Here is a 1,061-nt window from a genome sequence, read left to right as displayed (position 1 = left end):
TGCACAGAATAATAATTTAAGTTGGAAAAGGTGTTTAAGTTCACCCAGTTCCCCTGTTAACCTAGCACGTTACCAAGTCCACCACTAAAGCGTGTCCCTAAGCACCATATCTGTGTGCCTTTCACATCTCTCCAGGAATGCTGACTCCACAACTTCCTGAAGTGCTTGACAACCTTTTGGTAAAGGAATTTTTCCTAATATCCAGTCTAAACCTCCCCTGGCATGACTCAAGGCCATTTCCCTTGGTCCTGTCACTTTTTACCTGGGAGAAGAGACCAACACCCCCCTTGTTACACCCTCCTTTCAGGTAGTTTTAGGGAGTGACAAGGTCTCCCCTCAGTCTCCTTTTCTCCAGGCTGAGCAACCCCAGTTCTCTATGCGTTCAATGTGTAGCGATCAGTAGCATTTACAGTGATTTCAGCATCTTGTGGCAGGAAGCATGAAGGGCAATGGAACTGCTGAAGGGTCTGGAGAACAAGTCTTCTGAGGAGTGTACAGTAGTTACTGATGACATTGTTGAGACAATACGGCTCCTCTGATTGACTCTTACACCAGGGAAGTGGAGGAGTCACCACCCGTGAGGATGTTAAAAAAACATGTGGATGTTGCCCTCAGGACATGATGGTGTTGGGTTGATGGTTGGACTTAATGATCTTAAGAGGTCTTTTCCAACATTACATGTATTTTATCTCCTAAAACTTGCAGGTTCTTATCCTTAAGGGTCTCAAGCAGGAGGTGAGTTTCCTCTGCCCCTCTCCAGACGGGTTGCACTTGGCTGTTGGGTATGAGGATGGATCAATCCGTGTCTTCAGCCTCCTCAGTGGAGAAGCAACCATCACTTTCAATGGACACAAGAGTGCAGTCACAGCCCTGCAGTATGACCATCTGGGTGGCCGGCTGGTGTCTGGCTCAAAGGTGAGGGATGCACATCTGGACAACAGCCCTTTCATGAGATGCCCCATGGGGAAGGCTGACCTGCCTGAGAACATTTGGTATTTGAAGTGGGTTATGTGGCTTCTTCCTGTGGCCAAAGGTGGCGAGTGGGGTTCAAAGAGGCAGCG

General features: G+C 48.3%; 1 protein-coding gene across 1 annotated transcript in view; it reads left to right on the top strand.

The window, feature by feature from the left end:
- The first annotated feature begins 449 nt into the window (after positions 1-449).
- The window catches only part of WDR3 (WD repeat domain 3), a 23,098-nt gene continuing 22,486 nt past the window's right edge, over positions 450-1,061 (top strand). Inside the window, exons 1-2 of the mRNA XM_009993420.1 lie at positions 450-497; positions 706-915. Of these exons, the coding sequence (XP_009991722.1) occupies positions 450-497; positions 706-915 (258 nt within the window). The remainder of the gene's footprint in view (positions 498-705; positions 916-1,061) is intronic.

The sequence above is a fragment of the Chaetura pelagica genome, unplaced genomic scaffold (genome assembly GCF_000747805.2).
Source record: "Chaetura pelagica isolate M959 unplaced genomic scaffold, ChaPel_1.0 scaffold101, whole genome shotgun sequence".
NCBI lineage: Eukaryota > Metazoa > Chordata > Aves > Apodiformes > Apodidae > Chaetura > Chaetura pelagica.
Note: the sequence above shows the minus strand (reverse complement) of the source record. Positions and strands in the feature narration are given on the sequence as shown.